The following is a 19,536-nucleotide window of genomic DNA, read 5'->3' as shown; positions in this document are numbered from 1 at the left end:
TTTAATTTTCTTGTCTTTCCCTACAAGACCTTAAGCAAAACATTCATTCTCTGTCTCCTTACCATAATTCAAAATACCAATTAAAGTTAAAGGCTGTGATAGGAACCGTGTTTGCTTTTCAATGTTTGCCTTGTTTAATAGTTTAACTCAAAAGAATAAGCAATATGTACAATGATAGATGTTGTATTGGGGAATGAGTTACAGATGTCTTTAGTGATTGCTAATTGTGGCTCACAGATGACCACTGCCCTACAGGTGTGTCTGGGCTTGACCAGTGGAAAGCCTATTCTCTGGAGATTGAGTGTTGCTTTGGATAAAGTGTAAAGACACAGAACACAACTTGGGAAAAATGGGGTTTGAGTCTTTGGTTCACTATTCATTGTCCAGGTGGCTTTAGGCAAAACATTTCATGTTTCTGAAGTTTAATTTTTATCTGTAATATAGTATCTACTTTCCAGAATTATTATGCAGGTCAAATGGAATCAGGTATGTGAAAATACTCTGAAAACAGTAGAGAAAGAGCTTTGTTATCTATATAATGCTAAGCACATATGAAAAGGAGTGCTATGAAAAGATAACTAGATATGGGGTCAAAATGCATAATGTGGGAATTCCCTGGATGAGCCAGTGGTTAGGTTTCCACACTTCCACTGCAAGGGGTCCAGGTTTGATCTCTGGTTGGGTAACTAAAACCCAGCAAGCCATGTGGTACAGCAAAAGCAAAGACAAAAATCCATGTTCCTGTGGGTTGATCTATGTCCCACAGAATGACACGGTGTTATTGTTATTGTTTAGTTGCTAAATTGTGTCCAGCTCTTTGCACCCCATGGACTGTAGCCCACCAGCTTCCGCCTCCTCTGTCCATGGGATTTCTTAGGCAAGAATACTGGAATGGGTTGCCATTTCCTTCTCCAGGGGATCTTCCAAACCCAGGGATCTAACCTGCATCTCCTGCACTGTAGGTGGGTTCTTTACTGCTGAGCTCCCAGGAAAGCCCACAAAATGACATACTGAAGTCCTAATTCCCAACATCTGTTAAGTGTAAACTTATTTGAAAAAAGGACATTTACAGATGTAATTAAGTTGAGATGAAGTCACTAGGGCAGGCCCTAGTCCAATATGACTAGTGTCCTTACAAGAAGAGATGACAGAGAAACAGGGAAGAATATCATGTAAAGATGGAGGCAGAGATGGGCGTGATGCATCTGTAAGCTAAGGACCACAAGGGATGGCAACTGTCACCAGAAGTTAGGGGAGTGGCACGGGAAAGACTCTCCCACGGAGCCCTCAGAAGGAGCCAGCCTGCTGACACCTTGATTTCAGACTTTTAGCCTCTGGAACTGAGGGGTGGTAAATTTCTTCTGTCTTAAGCCACCCAGTTTGTGGCACTTTGTGGTGACAGCCCTGGGAAACTAACATACACGGGTGTGAATCCGCTCCATCACTTAACAGCTCTTTGATGTTGGATTAAACTGCCTAAACATTTCCCCTGAGAACTTAAGGACACTTACCTTTCTGTGATAGTTTCTCTGAGACCACTGGCCACCCCTTTGACCACGGTGCTTGCTTTGGGAGTCAGCACCACCTGAGATATGAAAAACGATCCCTTCTTCCTTCTCTCGGTGATGGATGCCTGAAGAAACTGGATCAATTTTTCCGGGTCTGTGGTGTTGGCCCAGGGTGCTGGCATCATCTGCCCAGGCCAGAGAAAGGGCACTTCCAGAGCCACCGGACTGTGGTAGAAGACCAGCACTTGGTAATCCTTCTCCCACAGGTACTTTAGACTCACTTCCTGGGCAAAGATCGCTGGGCACATTTTATTTCCATAGATGTCTTTCAGCATTTGGACCAGTTTTTCATGGTGATATTTCTGCATCCCATAAAAGTGGTTGAAGTCCAAGAATACTACCTCCTTATGGTGATCTGTGAGGAATGCATTGATCTCCTCAAGACCTTCATTGACTTTGGCACTGAACAAACCATGAGCAAAGTAGAGTTCATTGTCGGGGTCTCTGGGCTTGGTGGAAATTCGAAGATCAAAGTAACGGATCCCAGCTCCTAGCTGACCAGTAAAGTTCATGGTTTGAGTGGCTAGCCATTTTCGCATCAGCTTTTTGGCCACAGTTCCAAACACAGAGACAAAATTCTGGACAGTTTCTGGCTGTTCAGGCCCCACTGGAGAGGCTTCATCAATGTAGAAGCTGAAGGAGTCATGAGATCCTAGAAGAATAAGAAGGCACAACATGGTTACATTTCAGTCCTTTGTCCTACCCAACTCCTTGCCCTCTTGCCGAGTCCATATTTCTGCCTCAAATGAGCCAAAGGAAACACTAAGGAACGTTTACCTAGTACATCCAAGTGTCTTAGAAGGGTCTTTTTTTTTTTTTTTGTAACCTAGTATGAGATGGTTGGATGGCATCACTGACTCAATGGACATGAATTTGAGCAAACAAAAACAGCAGATATTAAGAAGAGGTGGCAGTAATACACAGAAGCACTATACAAAAAAGATCTTCATGACCCAGATAACCACGATGGTGTGATCACTCACTTAGATATCCTGGAATGTGAAGACAAGTGGGCCTTAGGAAGCATCACTACAAACAAAGCTAGTGGAGGTGATGGAATGCCAATTGAGCTATTTCAAATCCTGAAAGATGATGCTGTGAAAGTGCTGCACTTAATATGCCAGCAAATTTGGAAAACTCAGTAGTAGCCACAGGACTGGAAAAGGTCTGTTTGCATTCTGATCCCAAAGTAAGGCAATGCCAAAGAATCCTCAAACTACCACACAATTGCACTCATCTCACACACTAGCCAAGTAATGCTCATAATTCTCCAAGCCAGGCTTCAGCAGTATGTGAACTGGGAACTTCCAGATGCTCAAGCTGGTTTCAGAAAAGGCAGAGGAACCAGAGATCAAATTGGATCAAAAAAAAGGAAGAGAGTTCCAAAAAAACATCTACTTCTGCTTTATTGACTACGCCAAAGCCTTTGACTGTGTGGATCACAACAAACTGGAGAATTCTTCAAGAGATGGGAATACTAGACCACCCGACCTGCCTCCTGAGAAATCTGTATGCAGATGAAGAAGCAACAGTTAGAACTAGACGTGGAACAATGGACTGGTTCCAAATTGGGAAAGGAGTACATCAAGGCTCACATCAAGGGTACATATTGTCACCCTGTTTATTTAACTTGTATGCAAAGTACATCATGAGAAACACTAGGCTGGATGAAGCACAAGTTGGAATCAAGATTGCTGGGAGAAATACCAATAACCTCAGATATGCAGATGACACCACCCTTATCACAGAGAGTAAAGAAGACCTAAAGAGCCTCTTGATGAAAGTGAAAGAGAAGAGTGAAAAAGTTGGCTTAAAACTCAACATTCAGAAAACTAAGATCATGGCATCTGGTCCCATCATTTCATGGCAAATTGATGGGGAAACAGTGGAAACAGTAATAGACTTTTTGGGCTCCAAAATCACTGCAGATGGTGACTACAGCCATGAAATTAAAAGACACTTGCTCTTTGGAAGAAAAGCTATGACCAACCTAGACAGCATATTAAAAAGCAGAGACATTACTTTGCCAACAAAAGTCCTTCTAAGCTATGGTTTTTCCAGTGGTCATGTATGGATGTGAGAGTTGGACTACAAAGAGAGGTGAGCCCCAAAGAATTGATCCTTTTGAACTGTAGTATTGGAGAAGACTCTTGAGAGTTCCTTGGAAAACAAGGAGATCCAACCAGTCCATCCTAAAGGAAATTAGTCCAAAATATTCATTGGAAGGATTGATGCTGAAGCTGAAACTCCAATACTTTGGCCACCTGCTGTGAAGAACTGACTCACTGGAAAAGACCTTGATGTTTGGAAATATTGAAGACAGGAGGAGAAGGGGATGGCAGAGGATGAGATGGTTGGATAGCATCACTGACTCTATGGACTTGAGTTTGAGCAAGCTCTGGGAGTTGGTGATGGACAGGGAAGCCTGGCATGTTGCTCTCCATGGGGTCGCAAACAACTGGACACGACTATGCAACTAAACTGAACTGAATGAAGGACGGGGCAGCCTGGCGTGCTGCAGTCCAGCAAAGAGGGCTTGCGAAGAGTCACACATGACTTAGTGACTCAACAATAATAGTACACAGAGGAGTCCAACAGACCAAATGGTTTGTACAATAATTTTTAAAATCCCATTTAATCAATATTTTAAAATTCAAAAGATCATCTTCTACTTCTGTAAACCAAGAATTTCCTCTACTAATTAGCACAGGTTTTCTCTTTTTAAAAAAGATTTTTGATGCAGACCATTTTTGAAGTCTTTATTTATTTTGTTACAATACTGCTTCTATTTTATACCTTTGGTTTTTGAAGGCATGAGGCACATGGGATCTTAACTCCCCCAACTAGGGATCAAATCCACACTCCCTGCATTGGACAGCAAAGTCTTAAACACTGGACCACCAGAGAAGTCCAAAAACTGGTTTTCCACGTAGGTGGCATAAGTGACCATACAGTAGAATTAATAGGGACTCATCACTTCCCAAATGCTTTATCTAAATCTTTTCCTTTCCTTCTATTTTGGGTTGATTTTAAGCCTATTGGGCTTATTTCAATGAATAAAGAAGCCTGTTTCATAAGTAGACGAACAGTATTACCACCTGTACTTTGGAAAGCACAGGAGGTTATAGGAATAGAGGAAGAGAGAAATAAGGTAAGAGAAAAGTACAGTACTGGTATTTTAACATTATTCTTGACCCTGCATTTGGGCAACTGTGAATGTATATGAAGTCAGGTACACTTTACACATTGAATGAACAATTACTTTTTCTTGCAGGTTAACACAATTAATAGTATTTAATAATTAGCTAATAGACTATTTTCTTCACAGATATTTCCTCTCAAAAACAGTGACAGCTCTCTTTAGAGTTACTTCCAAATTTAGTAGAATTTCTTCCTAGGGAGAACCTATTTAATTATTTATTTTTAGCAGTTGCAAATATTAAACCTCCATAAATGTAGCAATGAACACGTGTATGATTTATCTGTAAGTACAGATTGCCATTTAAAATATTATTGGAACCAAAAAAGAAAAATTATTTCAATTTTATTTTTAAAGCCTCCTTTAATTCTTGGACATGACTTATCAAATAGGTAAAATTAATATATTCTGGACTTTACACGCATTAAAAAAGGCAGATATTATTATTCCCCATCTGTTACTCAGGCTTTCTCATACATGGTTGCCCACTCTTAACCTGCATGCGTTGAGGTACAGCTTTTTCTAGATTTTTCACTCTTCCAACCCAAAATGTGCACATGCACACACACACACACACACACACACACACACACACACACACACACATCTCTAAATGTATTATCATCACCTCAGGGCCTTTACTAAGCTATTTAAAGCACATTTTATCCGTGATGCAATGCTTGTCTTTGTTTATATTCCATATATATGTCAATCTGTACCTACAGGCATCTACATGTATCTTTGGCTAGCATTAAACAACCCACAGGAATCACAAGAGTATGAATTTCAAATGCCATGATAGGTTGTTAGAGAAAATATTTTGAAAAATACTTTGATATCCTGAAAATCATTACCTTTAAGATTTGGAACAGAAAACTCCTCAGAATTAATGGAATTTTTCAAACAATGAATGGTACCAAAAATATAGAAATTCCGCATTTAATTTCATCTGAAACTATCTGATCTATTTATCTTTAGTAGATGGTATGGGAAGAAAATGTCAACACTTTCTGAATAAAGAAAACTGTTTGGAGCTGGCATTGACAAATTTTAATAGAGATTTAAATTACTGCATGTTGACTTATTAGTTGTTGTTCAGTCAATGGCTAATATAAATGAAACTAAATTGTACTGTGGTTTAATATACAGCAAGAATATGTTTAAATAAAGAAAAAAGCAAGCTTAAGAACAGTTATAATGAAATGATCTAAGATTGAAATAGGTACAAATAAATTAATAAGCCCTCAAAATAAGGGTTAATTTATAAAATCAAAAAAATTAATAATTGATTTGCAGGCATGTGAAGAAAAGGTGGATGAAAGAAATTGATTACTTCTGTAATCTGGTAGAAGTCATAATTGGAAGCAAGCAAAAAGGGAATTAAATATGACTAGATTTGTTCTTTCAGAAATGAGCTGTTGTTTGTTTGCAACATGTTAATAAAAATATTAATTTGTTGTGTGTACGTGTGCTCAGTTGCTCAGTCGTGTCCAACTCTTTGTGACCCCATGGACTGTAGCCTGCCAGGCTCCTCTGTCCACGGGATTATCCTGGCAAGAATACTGCAGTAGTTGCCATTTCCTCCTTCAGGAGTTGAAGGATCAAATCCATGTCTCTTAAGTCCCCTTCATTGGCAGGTGGCTTCTTTACGACTGAGCTATCTGGGAATTATTATTAAGATCAAAATAAGGTAATGTAAAGATAAAAATTAAAAACAGCAAACAGAAGAAGAAACCATCGGCACCCCCACCAGTGTTTGTTCTAAGTTAGATGACTCTGACATAGAGAAAAAAATCACCAGATGCAAATACTGTTTGAAGAGGGAGGAGAATTAAATTATCAATCAATACAAAACATTACCTGTGCATTTTGGGAGAAAATACATAATCTAATGTTGGCTAAGAAATAATATTTTCAGGGCTTTTAATTTCATTTGGAGTAGTAGTTCCTCGCAAATTTCAACATTTCCTCTAGACTGTTTTCTATTTATTTGAACATAAAACAAAAGTATAGCAATACTACTTTATGACTTTTAATAACAGAGAAAACCTCTGGCCCAGCCCTTTGTCTTTAAAACCAGGAACCTGCCTATGAGCAAAACAGTGCTAAGCACTATTTCTTTGTTGATGCCTAAATCGGTTGAATCCACGTCTCCTGCATTGCAGTGAGATTCCTTACCTGCTGAGCCACTGGGGAAGCCCTGAAATCTACAACCTGTCTGCCTTATCTGGTCTAATATTTTGCTTCTACACTGGCTCAGTATTCCTATCCTCCTGTCCTCTTATTCTTTTCTCATCTACAGTTCCAACTCATACTTTGGACATGATATTTAATGTTGAACCTATGATTCTGAACTTACCCTCTCAATTTTGGGTTCGATCTGTCCTCTTTAGTCAGACAAGAGCTGGCCACTCCCATTATGAACCCTGCTCAATCAAGAACCTTTGCTCTAGCTCTGAATAAGTGAATGGAATGAAAGAAGTTATTTTCTTTTGTTTCTTGGAAACAGGCAATGAATAAGCTTGGAAGTACATCCTACCCCAGTGGAATCTTGACTGCTGCCTTTGGGAGATCTTAGGATATGGTGAATATTTGCCTACATTCCTGACCCACAAAGACTGTGTTTTAAGTGATTAAATTTTCATATAATTTGTTACATAGCAATAGCTAACTAATGCAGACTATAACAACTTTTGGGGGTTAATGAGAGGATTTGACATCTACAGACCCAACTGTCTAATATATTAACTTGAAATTTTAATGAACAGCACCTAAATATTTACATTCTGCCATGTTAAGAAAATTGATCTAATAAGTATTACCTCTTTTCCAGTATCTTTCCAGTATTTTCTATTAAAGTTCTTTGAGCTGAACTTCTGATTGGTTTCTCAGTTTAGCCATCATTCCATTTCAAATTCTACAAAATTATGGTTTAATAAACATCAAAGAAAATGTATCAAGTCAATTTCACCTGTGAACCTTCAGAACAAAAAGGCCCATATGGCTAAGGTTTGATGTGCCCATGAGTGTGCAGTTTTAATATCTATATCCTGACCTTAGAATTCAGGCTCTGACTCCATCAATACAAGAACTGCTCCCCTCCTGGCCTCTGCAGGGCACTGAACTTGCTTGCAAAGCTTATGCACGACACTCTGTATTTCTCTTTTCTTGTTTGTTCTGTGCCTGTTTTATTGAGCACAGGGCTAAGCAATGGCACCCCACTCCAGTACTCTTGCCTGGAAAATCCCATGGACGGAGGAGCCTGGAGGGCTGCAGTCCGTGGGGTTGCTAGGAGTCGGACACGACCCAGCGACTTCACTTTCACTTTTCCCTTTCATGCATTGGAGAAGGAAATGGCAACCTACTCCAGTGTTCTTGCCTGGAGAATCCCAGGGACGGGGGAGCCTGGCGGGCTGCCATCTATGGGGTTGCACAGAGTTGGACACGACTGAAGCAACTTAGCAGCAGCAGCAGCAGCAAGGTTTTTAAGACTCCTGCTTTCTGCGAACAGGTTTCCTGGATATTTGATATCTTGGTACCATTTGCGATGATAAGGCCAACACCACAGGAGTACCGAAGCATATGTACCAGCAATCTGTGAGCCAAAAGGAGACTGCTGAGTGAGTAAAGAAGAGTAGATTTATTTTTTGCGGCCCCTTTTGGTGGACTTCCCTGGTGGCTCAGATGGTAAAGCGTCAGCCTACAATGTGGGAGGCCCAGGTTCTAATCCCTGGGTTGGGAAGATCTCCTAGAGAAGGAAATGGCAACACACTCCAGTATTCTTGCCTGGAAAATCCCATGGACAGAGGAGCCTGGTAGATTACAGTCCATGGGATCACAAAGAGTCGGACATGACTGAGCAAATTCCCTTTTCTAGAGTAGAATATAGGCAGATGGCAGCATCTCCACTTTCTATGGGAAGAGACCGTTTTGGAGTTAAACTTACCCTCTTGTCTTCCCTTCATTAAAGTCTTACTCCTAGTCTTCTTTTGGGAGAAGGAAATGGCAACCCACTCCAGTATTCTTGTCTGGAGAAATCTGTGGACAGAGGAGCCTTGTGGGCTGCTGTCCATGGGGTCTCATAGAGTCGGACACGACTGAAGCAACTTAGCATGCATGCATGCATTGGAGAAGGATATGGCACCCCACTCCAGTATTCTTGCCTGGAGAATCCCGGGGACAGAGGAGCCTGGTGGATTGCTGTCTATGGGGTCGCACAGAGTCAGACACAACTGAAGCGACTTAGCAGCAGCAGCAGCAGGAGCAGCAGTCTTCTTTTGCAACTTACATGTATTTCTTTATTTGTGGCAAAACATTTGGGCACTTGTGGTAATCTTCCCTCCCCCTGAATTCACAGTTTGTTAGTCTATAGCTCCTTTTAATCAACTAATAATTGTTATTTGACAATATAACTAATGTTCATTATATTCATTGAATTTTTATTCAATCTTTATATCTTGCTCTCCACCTGCAATCCCCTCACAAACATACACATTAATTTTCATCTAGATTGTTGTTCACTGTTGCTCAGTCTCTCAGGCATGTCCAACTCTTTGTGACTCCATGGACTGCAGCACGCCAGGTTTCCCTGTCCTTCACCATTTCCTAGAGCTTGCTCCAATTCATGTCCATTGAGTCAGTGATGCCATCCAACCATCTCGTCCTCTGCCATCCCCTTCTCCTCCTGCCTTCAATCTTTCCCAGCATTGGGGTCTTTTCTAATGAGCTCTCTCTTCACATCAGGTGGCCAAAATGTTGGAGCTTCAGCTTCAGCATTAGTCCTTCCAGTGAATGTTCAGGGTCAATTTCCTTTAGGACTGAGTGGTTTGATCTCCTTGCAGTCCAAGGGACTCTCAAGAGTCTTTTCCAACACCAGGCTTCAAAATCATCAATTCTTTGGTGCTCAGCCTTCTATATGGTCCAACTCTCACATCCATAAAAGGCTTCTGGAAAAACCACAGATTTGACCATATGGACCTTTGTCAGCAAAGTTATGTCTCTGCTTTTTAAGAGGCCGTCTAGGTTTGTCATAGCTTTTCTTCCAAGGAGCAAGTGTCTTTTAGTTTCATGGCTGCAGTCACCATCTGAGTAATTTTGGAGCTCAAGAAAATAAAGTACATCTAGATTGTAACCTTCCTCAAAAGCGAAAAAAAAAAAAACCCTATCATCTCCTGTGCTCACTACTATATCCAGCTTTATTAATAAACATTTGATTCAAGTCAGTGCGTCAAAATGAGTTCACATGGGATTAGGTCATTATTGACCCCTCTCTTCTTTACCATTTCCTCTTAGATCTCTCAGAAAATTAGGCTACACAACTTGGCTCTCTCTCCTTAACTCTAGTTCCATTTTTAACTGCTGAAATCAGACTATCATGATTGTAACTAATATAAAACCCCTGTGAAACAGCCTCAATGATAACTAAAAATACTCATCAGACTTCTGTGTCCTCATTCCTAAATCCTAGCACAGAACTTAGAGGCATTTCATTACAGTTGTCAAATAAATGAATGAGTGAATCGTGCTTAGCCTTTCTGGAATGTTTGATACTGCTGTTCTTCCTTCTTAAAATATTTTTCCCCTTTGGCTTTTTAGACATGACTCTTTCCTAGTTTTGCTACTTTCTTGTTATTGTCCCATCCCAGCCTCCTTTGCTGCCTCTTGCTGCCCTTCCAGTTCCTAAATGAGAGTATTATCCAAAGTTCTAGTCAAGACTTCAACTTGCTCCATGATTGTTCCTTGGGTGATCTCATTCATCTCTTTGGCCTCATACCTTATAATAGATACATAATAAATTGATACCATCTAATCTGACCTGCATTACAGATTTCTAGTCTGCCTATCAGGTAACTAAATTTTATTGCTCCATGGGAACCTTAAACTTAAAACGATGAACTATCATATCCTCCCTTTCAAACCAGCTCCTTTATCAGTGTACCTATCATGCTACTGCTGCTGCTAAGTCACTTCAGTTGTGTCCGACTCTGTGCGACCCCATAGACGGCAGGCCACCAGGCTCCTCCGTCCCTGGGATTCTCCAGGCAAGAACACTGGAGTGGGTTGCCATTTCCTTCTCCAATGCATGGAAGTGAAAAGTGAAAGTGAAGTCGCTCAGTCGTGTCCGACTCTTGGCGACCCCATGGACTGCAGCCTACCAGGCTCCGGTACCTATCATACTTATCTCATATTCCTTCCGTCTCATCTTGGATTCATCTTGAGTTCTAACTCACCCCTCAAAACCTCATGTTCATCAGTCTTCCAGTCCCATCATATTGACCTCCAAATTCTCTCTCAGACATGGCCTATTCATCTCCATTCCATTCCATTGCTAATGGCCTGGTTTCCTGTTGGGACCACTGACACAGCTTTCAGGTAATGTTCCTGATATATCCCTAATATCCCTAATAAACATCCTAGCTACTACCATCCAAACCTCTTCTATAGGCATTACTCTGCCTCAGTCTCTAGAGTGGATTTAACCTTAGAAAAAAGGATAGAGAATTGATTCCAGCCAATAGAGTGGCATGATTGAACAAATTCCTCTTACTTTCTGCCTCAGTTTCATTAACAGGAATTTTACTCTGATAAATTATCTAGTATTTAAGTCTTCTACAGGAATTATTTGCTCTTATGACCCCCTCCCATCATTAGAATACTAAAATTTCACCACTAAATATTACCCTGGTAAGTAGAACCTGGTTACATGTTGAGTCTGTCTGCCTGTTATTATTTCTTCAGTATCACTGACTCCATAGTACTAATCAGCCAGCTCCATTCCCTATTACCTTGTACTACATCCCCAAACACAGCTCTTGGTGTGGATTCTGGCCTTGTTGCTATTATTTAGTTGCTAAGTCATGTCCAACTTTTCTGTGATTCCATGGACTGAAGCCCACAAGACTCCTTCTGTCCATGGGATTTCCCAGACAAGAATACTGGAGTGGGTGCCATTTCCTTCTCCAGGGGATCTTCTTGACCCAGGGATCAAACCCAGGTCTTCTGCATTGCAAGCAGATTCTTTACCAACTGAGCTACAGAATCCATTATTATTTGACACCCTACAATTAATCTCATTAATTTTTCTTTACTCCATTGATTAAATTGATTGGTTATTTGGATTTTTAAGCAGCAAAGACCAAATCTTGAAGAATAAGGATTGCTCCTTATTCCTGGCATGTAATCTTACCTCAGACCTCCAACAAATGATCAGGGCTTTGAGGACAATACAAGAGGTTTTGTGTCATCAGAGAAAATGCACAATATGTATCACAAACCAAAACACTTCTAAAATTGAGCATATAATTAAAAAACTACATACTGGTAGTTCAATATTTGTGCTTCACTTGACATTAACATATAGAAAATACAATTTTTAATATTAAATTAAACCCAACATATCTGGTAGAACACTGAGATTAATCCTTTTGTAAAGGAAAAATCAAAATGACCATTCTGTGATATTTCTCCTTGGGTAAATCTATGCCTTTAATATTGTATAAAGCCTTCTTCCTCAGTGCATCTCAGAGACAGTAAGCTGAAGTAAAGGAGGTTGGTTTCCTTATGTAAGTCTTTTGATCCAGGATCCCAGTTGCCAAATTTGAGAAGCCCTATTACATTAATGCCTCCCAGTAGAGGAGTTCAATATTCATCAGAATGTCTTTAAACTTGCTGGGTTGTTTCTTTAAACCAATAGATGAGCCGGCAGTGACTAGTTTAGAGCAGCAGCATTCCCGTCAAGGAGCAGGAAAAAGAGCTGCTCCAACTGCCCTCTTACTGAAACTACTAAGCCTCTTTGTCATATGGATTTCCTTTTAAGGACTATCAGTAGGGCTATCTGAAAAACTAAAGAGACCCTAAGAAATAAAGAAGTCCTAAATTACTGTCTATCTTCACATAAATCAGTTCCCTCTCCACTGCAGCCTCTGTTTGGACACTTCTCAGCAAAAAGTCAAATGGAATCCTTCTTTAAGGTCCTGCTGTGTACAGGAGCTGCTAAGCCAAGGATAACAGTATCCCAAAACTTCTACATCTGCCAACACAGCCCTAGGGAGGGCAGCTTCTTAAATGGGAAGGTCCTGGGACCAGCAAAAATCTATGCATGAGATGTAAAAATTTAAGAAGACAATCAGTACAGCAGCAGTATTTATTGTTAGGTAATCAGAAAGGCCAATAGACCCATCTGTTACCATAGACAAGTGGTTCTCTACTAGGGTTTATTTTGACCCAGAAGATATTTGACAGCTCCTGCAAATGTTTGTACTGTTACAAGTGAAGGGGCAGTGTTCGCGCCATCTAGTGGGTAGAGGGCCAGGGATGCAGCTGACCATCCTACAATGCACTGGAGAGCTCCCACACAAGGAATCACCCAGCCCCAAATGTCTATACAGTAGTTCCCCTTATCTGCGGGGGATAGGTCCTAAGACACTCAGTGGATGCCTGAAACCATAAATAGTGCATGTGTGCATGTAAGTCACTTCAGTCATGTCCAACTCTTTGCGACCCTATGGACCTTAGCCCACCAGGCTTCTCTGTCCATGGGATTGTCCAGGCAAGATTACTGGAGTAGGTTGCCATGACCTCCTCCAGGAGACCTTCCCAATCCAGAAATCTACCCATGTCTTGTGTCTCCTGCATCAGCAGGCAGGTTCTTTACCACTAAGCGCCACCTGGGAAGCCCATGTATACTATGTTTCTTCCTGTATGTGCACGCCCATGAGAAAGTTTAACTTACAAATTAAACACTAAGAGAATAGCCGAATTGCCAGCATCATTACCCTTGCACTTTGAAGCCATTATTAAGTAAAACCAGTTATTTGAAAATAAGCACTGCAATACCGAGATAGTCTAATAACCAAGATGGCTAAGTGACCAATGGGTGGGATATCCTACTCAAAGGGATGGTTCATTACAAGGTGGGACAGAGTGGTTGGCATAAGATTTCATCACACTACTCAGAACAGCAAGTAACTTAAAACTTGCGAATTGCTCATTTCTAGCATTTTCCATTTCATATTTTTGGACCAGAGTCAATCCCAGATAACTGAAACCTCAAAAAAGCAAAACCTTGAATAAGGAAGACTATTGTAGTAACAAGGTTGAGAAAGCCTGCTCTAGTGGAAACTGTACAGGCAGATTAATTTCCAGAAATAGAAAACAAACACTGAATTGCCTCTGTCCACCCGCACACATATTTTCCCACAGCAAAACTCATCACTCACAAGCTTTTCATTGTGCCATTCTACTTTGAAGTTGCTCTGAATACTTAGAGCAACTGAAACTATCACACATGAAGCATTGCTTTTGAGTTTGTTTGAAACCCTTATCAGACTATGTGGCTTAGACACTGATTTCTACCAATCTCTTGATTTTTCTTTAGAATTCCTTTCAACTGTTCTTTCTCAAGATAATCAGTAAATCTTTCAGGCTAAAATTAAACCATGCAGATAAGTACTTTTCATTCACTGATCTCCATCTCCACTGCAGAAAGTTCTGTGTGGCATGAGTTTTGTAGGGACTAGATTTGTCTAGTTCTTATTCAACTTGTTTAATGAATCAAGTACCTGTTGTGTGCAAGACACAGTGAAAGGAGTTTTGTGTGTGGCTGAGAAGAGGTGAGCGGTCGGGAGATTAAAATAACATCACTTATCAAGTAAAAGAAGGGAAGGTGGGTTTCTTTTGCTAAGTATTCCTTATGTCCTGCTCTATAGTATCGAGCATTTGGTAGCTATTTATTGAGTATATATTACATGCCATACATTGAGTCAAAGATATGGAAATAAAAGAGTACACAGCTGGTCCTTAATAAGGCAGGGACCAGGGATGCTGACCTTCTGTGCAGTTGAAAATCTGCATATAATTTATAGTTGCTTCTCTGTTTATGTCAACAAAGGTCCACCTAGTCAAGGCTATGGTTTTTCCAGTGGTCATGTATGGATGTGAGAGTTGGACTATAAAGAAAGCTGAGTGACGAAGAATTGATGCTTTTGAACTGTGGTGTTGGAGAAGACTCTTGAGAGTCCCTTGGACTGCAAGGAGATCCAACCAGTCCATCCTAAAGGAGATAGGTTCTGGGTGTTCATTGGAAGGACTGATGTTGAAGCTGAAACTCCAATACTTTTGGCCACTTGATGTGAAGAGCTGACTCATTTGAAAAGACCCTGATGCTGGGAAAGATTGAGGGCAGGAGGAGAAGGGGATGACAGAGGATGAGATGGTTCGATGGCATCACCAACTCGACGGACATGGGTCTGGGTGGACTCCAGGAGTTGGTGATGGACAGGGAGGCCTGGCGTGCTGCGGTTCATGAGGTCACAATGAGTTGGACACGACTGAGCGACTGAACTGAACTAAACTGAACTCTGTATATTTGGTTCATCTGCACTCTCAGTTCTGCATCTGCCAACTCAATCACAAATCATACTGTGCCATAGTATTTACTACTGAAAAAAATTTACATCTAAGTGGACCCAAACAGTTCAAACCCATGTTGCTCATTCTTGTGGAATTCATATCATAGTAGGGTGAATTAGCCAAGAAAAGCACTGTTATTATAAAGTGTGATAAATACTGTAATAACTATATGTAATATCTTTTGATGAAACAGTAGTTCAGTCCTGAGCTGAACATCATCTTCTAGAGATCATTAATAATCAAAGATAAAGGGTGAGAACAATACCCCAATCATCAAGGCTATACCTTCCAATATTAATGCCCATATGGATCACTTGAGGAACTTGTTACTATCTGGGATGGGGCATAAAAGTCTGTATTTGCAATAACCTCCCAGGTATTACCAATGCTGTGGCTTAAAGGGCCATTTCTGAATAGTGAGTAATTAATGTAATATTAGCTTCTCTTGCTCATCAATTACATATCCATTACACTGTCTTCTCTCCTCAGTCTCCTATTCTTCTGAACTCCTAGTTCCCATCTCTTTACACACACACACACACACACACACACACACATACACACATATGCATAAATACATACACATTGATGCACACACTTCTGCTTGTGTGATTTCCAAGTTTGGGGAGGTGTCATAAGCACCTGTGTTGTGGGTTATTGGTTGAATACTTTGCTGTGTCACTCAGGTGAAAGTCTGCATTGATCTTTTTACTTATTAAGTTGCTGCTTCCCTGGTGGCTTAGATGGTAAAGAATCTGCCTCAGTGCAGGAGACCTGGGTTCAGTCCCTGGGTTGGGAAGATTCCATGGAGAAGGGCATGGCAACCCACTCCAGTAATCTTGCCTGGAGAATCCCATCGACAAAGGAGACTGGTGGGCTCCCGTCCATGGCATCGCAGTCAGACACGACTGGGTGACTAACACTTTCAATACTTCACAGCATTTATTAATAATCTTTATAATAAAATATTTATTTTGGTAAGTTTTCTGAGATCACTTACACGTGAAGTCAATCTACTCATCCTAATTAATAAGCCAAACACAAGTCCCTGGCCACAAGAATGAGGCAGTAGCAGATCAGAACACAAGAAAGCCTCATTTCCTTTATCCTTGAGGACACTGAGCTGCTGTCCTTCAAATGTCTGTATTTCCAGATTCATAGTGACCACTCTACCAGATGCAATGAGTCAGAGAGAAGAATGAATCAAGGATGACTAAATCAGAAAGATGGGAGGTGGTGTTCCTGAAGGAACCGTGGTAAAGATTAGGGAGAAAATGGCATAGTTTGCTGGCCTTGGCTACTTTAGTAGAGCCTAGAGAAGAATTCCAAAGGGACTTTGGTCTGCTGGTGAATAATGTGGGAGAGAACCAGAAGGAAACCATACTTTTCCTGATATTCTACTCTGCTTCAACTCTCAGGGCCCAGTCTGTACCTAAGAGAGAGATGTGCTTTACATAAAAGGAAATGTAAGAAAATCTGTTTTCAACTGTAGACAGGCTGGTTCTTTCCCCATTCACTTCCCTAAAGATGCTCCATGAAGTCAAAAGAAATTGAACTCCCAGAAGCCTTAATAACATGTACTTGGGGTCCTAAGGCCACTCAAGATGAGATCCCCTTTGCTTGTTGCACTCCAGCAACACTGGACTTTTCTCTGCTAATCAAATACACTACGCTCATTTCAACTGAGCCCTTATGAGCACTCTTCCCTCCGCTCTGCCCCAGTTGTTTGTGTGACTGGCACCTTTTCATCCAAGTCTTCATTTAAATATCATCTTCTAAAGTGAACCTTCTAGTATCTAAAGTATCTAACTCAACTCACCCTCCCTTGCTGCCTGCCAGCCTTCATCATATGATCAAATTTTATTTTCTTCATTGTATTTATCACTAGCTTCAAGTTTCATTTTATTTAATTTCTTATTTGCTTTTTGTCTATCTCTCCCCTCCATAACTAGAATTTAAATTCCATAAGAATTAGAATCTAATCTGTCTTGTTCACTGTTGCATCTCTAGCAAAGGGCACAGCACTGGCACATAAAAGATACTCAAATATTTGTTGTATGAAATAATATCTTTCCATCTCTATAAACCTCAGTATCTACTAATAAGTAAATGGACTGATGATGCCATCTACATATAAGATAAAATAAATGATAACCACTAGACACGGATCACAGAAAATACTTCACAAATACTAGCTTTTATTATCACTATTATTTCTGCACTATTAACTCTGAGCACTAAATACCTGACACATAGTAGGTTCTCTGGATAAACCAATGAATGAGAATTGGACAGAAAAGCTCTAAACACTATGGCTGCCATAAATTCTTAGAACCACTCAATGGATGAGTGGTTCATCATGAGGCACTCATTGATGAGTGCTTTAGATATATATCTATGTTTAAAGTCCTCCCCCTTATTGATTCCCTGGTCTATGAGTTCCCTTTCCTGTACCAGATGAAGCAATGCCAAGAGCCACCATCTCCGGAAGGTTCTTTTCCTTACCAACATGCCATTCCAAAGTCTTACCACATAGACTGTAGCTTGTCAGACTCCTCTGTCCATGAGATTGCCCAGACACAAATACTGGAGTGGGTTGCCATTACCTTCTCCAGGGGATCTACTCTAGCCAGGGAAAGGAAAAATGTTGGGGAAAGAGACGTGGTTGCCACACAGTCAGCCCTGTCTTCCCACTTCTCTTTAGGAACTGACTGTTTAAGATGTCGATTTTTTTTTTTTTTTAATGCCACCTCCTTCCCTTGTTTCTCCACTAAAACCTCCCTACAGAGGCAGAGTCCAGAATTTGGGGCAGATATTTGAATATCTGTAAGCACTGGAGCAATCTGGTTACCTGGACAGAGAAAGAAATGAACTGGAGAAAGGGAGGCAGATTAGATAAAACCAAGATAAAGCCGAATCCTTATTACTAAAATCAACTATTCTGAATAAAGAATCTCTATTGTGTTTTTCCCTCTAAGAAGAAAACAAATATAAAACATGGCAAATAAATAGTCTATTTATTACATTCTCTTAGATTTGAGAGCCAGAAGGCCTCTGAAACCTATTTAGCTTTGTTCTTACATGTCTAGCACTATTGGTTTTTCTTGTATGAATAATGAAAATCTGAAACAACACATTACCCTTCATCATGTTTGTACCACAGAAAGAACATCTATTTGAAATATAAGCCTTTGATTCTGTGATGCCCCCATAAAACACCACTTGCCAACAGATGGATCTTTCTACTATCAAAGAAGTGTTTAAGGCATGGGGATTATTTATTCCTCCTGTCTTCCTTCCAGTCTCCCTTTGTCTTCCTCCAGCTTTTAGGTTTGGACATGTAAAGAAAAGTATACCTCCTCTTACTTTTAAAACTCATCACAAAGCTAGAATAATAGGCAAGGTCTGTAAATCTGGTGCACACAGACACACTGGTTTATAACGCTAAACATGTGCTGTGCCCTGTGCTTAGTCGCTCAGTGGTGTCCAACACTTTGTGACCCCGTGGACTGGAGCCCGCCAGGCTCCTGTGTCCATGGGATTCTCCAGGCAAGAATAATGGAGTGGGTTGCCATGCACTCCTGCAGAGGATCTTCCCAACCCAGGAATCGAACCCAAGCCTCCTGCATTGCCAGTGGATTCTTTACCATCTGAACCACCAGGGCCATTATTCGACCCAAGAGAATTCAGAATAGCACCAACTTAATGCTACATGGGCTTCCCTTGTGGCTCAGATGGCAATGAGTCGGCCTGTAGTGTGGGAGATCCAGGTTTGATCCCTGGGTTGGGAAGATCCCCTGGGAAAGGAAATAGCAACCCACTGCAGTATTCTTGCCTGAAAAATCCCATGGATGGAAGAGCCTGGCAGTCTACCTGCAGGCTATAGCCATGGCAGGCTACCATGCGGTCGCAAAGAGTCAGACATGACTGAGTGACTTCACTTTTTTCTTTCAATGCTACATGATATTTCATTCCCTAAGTCTAAGAACACACATATGTATTACATGCTATATAATCATTCCCAAACCACTTACCCCAGAGTACTTATTTGTTATAAAACATTGTTTTTGGTGGCTTCCCTGGTGGCTCAGACAGTCAAGAATCCAATTGCAATTCAGCAGACCTGGGTTTGACCCCTGGATTGGGAAGATCCCCTGGAGGAGGGCATGGCAACCCGCTCCAGTATTCTTGCCTGAAGAATCCCCATGGATACAGGAGCCTGGTGGGATATAGTTCACAGGGTTTCAAAGAGTTGGACACAACTGAGCGACTAAGCATGGCACACACATTGTTTTTTGCAATAGTGTTGGTTATATAGAGGGTTAATCAGGGATATACAGAATTATCTTGCTTTCAAAT

At 40.8% G+C, this 19,536-nt stretch overlaps 1 protein-coding gene across 1 annotated transcript in view; it reads right to left on the bottom strand.

Annotated features, from left to right (window-relative positions):
* The window catches only part of PLCXD3 (phosphatidylinositol specific phospholipase C X domain containing 3), a 199,985-nt gene that overhangs the window by 74,483 nt on the left and 105,966 nt on the right, over positions 1-19,536 (bottom strand). Inside the window, exon 2 of the mRNA XM_019983133.2 lies at positions 1,512-2,220. Within this exon, the coding sequence (XP_019838692.1) occupies positions 1,512-2,220 (709 nt within the window). The remainder of the gene's footprint in view (positions 1-1,511; positions 2,221-19,536) is intronic.

This window comes from Bos indicus, chromosome 20, assembly GCF_029378745.1.
Source record: "Bos indicus isolate NIAB-ARS_2022 breed Sahiwal x Tharparkar chromosome 20, NIAB-ARS_B.indTharparkar_mat_pri_1.0, whole genome shotgun sequence".
In the NCBI taxonomy this organism is placed as follows: Eukaryota; Metazoa; Chordata; class Mammalia; order Artiodactyla; family Bovidae; genus Bos; species Bos indicus.
This window is presented reverse-complemented; position numbering and strand designations above follow the sequence as displayed.